General features: G+C 42.6%; 1 protein-coding gene across 1 annotated transcript in view; it reads left to right on the forward strand.

The window, feature by feature from the left end:
- The first annotated feature begins 483 nt into the window (after positions 1 to 483).
- BTBD3 (BTB (POZ) domain containing 3) overlaps positions 484 to 2713 on the forward strand; it is a 6460-nt gene continuing 4230 nt past the window's right edge. The window contains exons 1-3 of the mRNA XM_009074256.1: positions 484 to 806; positions 1337 to 1427; positions 1899 to 2017. Coding sequence (XP_009072504.1) covers positions 484 to 806; positions 1337 to 1427; positions 1899 to 2017 — 533 coding nt within the window. The remainder of the gene's footprint in view (positions 807 to 1336; positions 1428 to 1898; positions 2018 to 2713) is intronic.

A 2713-nucleotide genomic window follows, 5' to 3' on the forward strand; every position in this document is an offset into this window, starting at 1 on the left:
CTGTGTGCGCGGGAGCCGCGGAGTGCGAGCGCTGTCGCTTTAACGAGGAGCGGCGAGCGCTGCAATAGGTGTCACTGTGCGCGAGCCCAATCGTTATCGGTGACTTCAGCCATTGGCTCCGGCGCTGCCTGGCTCCATCCGCCGCGCTGCGATACCTACTCCGCTCCCATCCCCTCCGCGCACAACTTGGGCTCGCCGGAGAGCCTGCCCTCTTCCCAAGGTGTAGCGCTGCCAGGCGATTCCTGACCGGGAGATCTGGAAAGAAATAAAACTGGCAGGAATGATGGGGATGTATATAACGATTCAAGTGCTGGATCAGACTTAAAGTCAGTTTTTTTTACTCGGTGCACTGAAAAGGTCACCTTGTCTTGCTGGAGAAGAAGCAAACTCTCAGCTCCCCTGCTTTCTGTGTAACAGCTTCCACGTGCATCACTTAATGTTCCTAGCTAGTTAGGCTGTCGGGCTCTACAGACGAGTATACTCATGGTAGATGAGAAAGGAAAGAACATGAAATGTCTCACCTTCTTCTTGATGCTTCCAGAGACGGTCAAGAACAGGTCTAAGAAGAGCTCTAAGAAAGGAAATAGCAGCAGCAGTAGCAGCAGCAAATTGCCTCCAGTTTGCTATGAAATCATTACCTTGAAGACCAAAAAGAAGAAGAAGATGGCTGCTGATATTTTTCCCCGAAAGAAACCAGCCAACACTAATACAACTGCTGTCCAGCAGTATCATCAGCAAAACCTCAATAACAACAACACTATTCCAGCACCTAACTGGCAAGGAATGTATCCAACCATCAGGGAGAGGTAAGTTCAGGCAGTTTGTTTTTGCTGTTGAATGGAGGGATAAAAAGTAGCAAAATGCATTTATTTTCTGAAGAAAACACAGTTCTGGCTTATCTATATGGATTTTTCTCCCTCTGTGTGTGTGAAACAAGCATTTTGGTAATGGAAAATATTTTAGTATCTTTTCCAGGGAGTGCAGCTGTTTGTCTTAAGTAAATGAAATGTTGCTGGAAGATGCAGCATACCCCTAAAGATTTGCTTTTAGACCTTGGCAAGGATTTTCAGTGCTACATGCTCTTGACTTTGATTTTCACATTTTGAAAAGTTCTCAGAAGTTTGGGGGGTTGTTTTATTGCACACACACATTTTTCTGCTTAGTATTTTCCCTGCTGTATTTGCGTGATAATGTGTAAAATAGCTTGAAGCAAAGTGTGACCTGTTTCTCTTTGCTAACATGCAACTTTATGTTGTTAAGAAATTACATTTCTTGGGTCTGGGGCAAGTGGAGAGTTGCTGGGCACCACAAATTAACACGCTCCCTCTGTTTGCAGAAATGCAGTGATGTTCAACAATGATCTGATGGCAGATGTTCATTTTGTGGTCGGGCCACCAGGTGGGACCCAGCGGCTGCCAGGACACAAAGTAAGCAACAGCTGCATTATCTGCCGGAGAGAGCTCCCACGGTTACACCAGGACATAGCGTGGGAGGCTCAGCTCTTCTGGGACAGCCATAATTCTGTATTTTAAAAGGCTACGTGCCGTGAAAGAGCCTGCCTCTTGTTTTCCTTTGTGTTTTCAGTCAAACAGTACATTTGTTGTGCCAAAGCAGTAAAGTTTGTGCTGCTGATTAGTAGTGCTCTTGAGATTTTCTAGAAACAGTTAACTTCTGTGGTGGATATGAGCGTTTTCCAGTAGCTAATGCATCTATACCCATGAGAATAAAATGCAGGGAAAACGTTTAATTTGTTCTTAACTTGGACTTCATTTCTTACTGAAGTGTGTCTATGGAGCCTGTCAGTGAAGCCCAGTATGCTCAGAGTGGCTCTCCCACATTGTTTTTGTTGGCAGTGCTTTCAATTTAAAGCATGAAATAAGATTTCCCTTTCTCAACAGTATGTCCTGGCTGTTGGGAGCTCTGTATTCCATGCGATGTTTTATGGAGAGCTTGCTGAGGACAAAGATGAAATCCGTATCCCAGATGTTGAGCCTGCTGCTTTTCTCGCAATGCTGAAGTAAGCATCATTCATCTTCTGGATATGTTTTCCTTGCTGATGTATACATACATTGCTAATGTCATAGCTGAAGCATTAGGTTTGCATATAAACAGAAAGCAGTCACTTAAAATATTCCTCTTTTTGTGTTTTAAACTTTTACCTCAATTTGCTCTCCCCCTCTACTTCCAGGCACACATATATTAGACTAATGTAGGCAGTTGTAAATAATGACTTTGACAGGGGATCTTTGGGCACATTGTGTACTGTAATGCCTATCGATCTGATTTGTCACTACACGGTACACAAAGGAATGGAGTTACTAAAAAGATTTGTCAGCTGTAACAAAAACAAACCCCAACTGTTCTACTTTGCAAGCATAGTGAAAAGTTAAATGCATGCACAAAAATACCAAACCCAGTAAATTGCTGGGTTTGTATATCGACATCGTTCCAGCTCTTTTAAAAACTTGGTGTATGCAGGTCTTGTCTTAGAAAAATGACCCTAAGTTATTGACTATAGACTCTGAAAATTAAATTTCACCTCATATGTCTTAGTGATACATTTGGAAGGTGATAAAAAGGCTGTTTATATGAATAGGGTTTTTATCTAACAGGGAAAACAAGTCAGTTTACATGATCATTATTTTTCTTCTTGCAAACTGCATAAGAAATGCTCTTTTCCTAAATGAGCATAATGAAGCAGCTTCCCTGCTGA

This window comes from Acanthisitta chloris, unplaced genomic scaffold (genome assembly GCF_000695815.1).
Source record: "Acanthisitta chloris isolate BGI_N310 unplaced genomic scaffold, ASM69581v1 scaffold1625, whole genome shotgun sequence".
Taxonomy (NCBI): Eukaryota; Metazoa; Chordata; class Aves; order Passeriformes; family Acanthisittidae; genus Acanthisitta; species Acanthisitta chloris.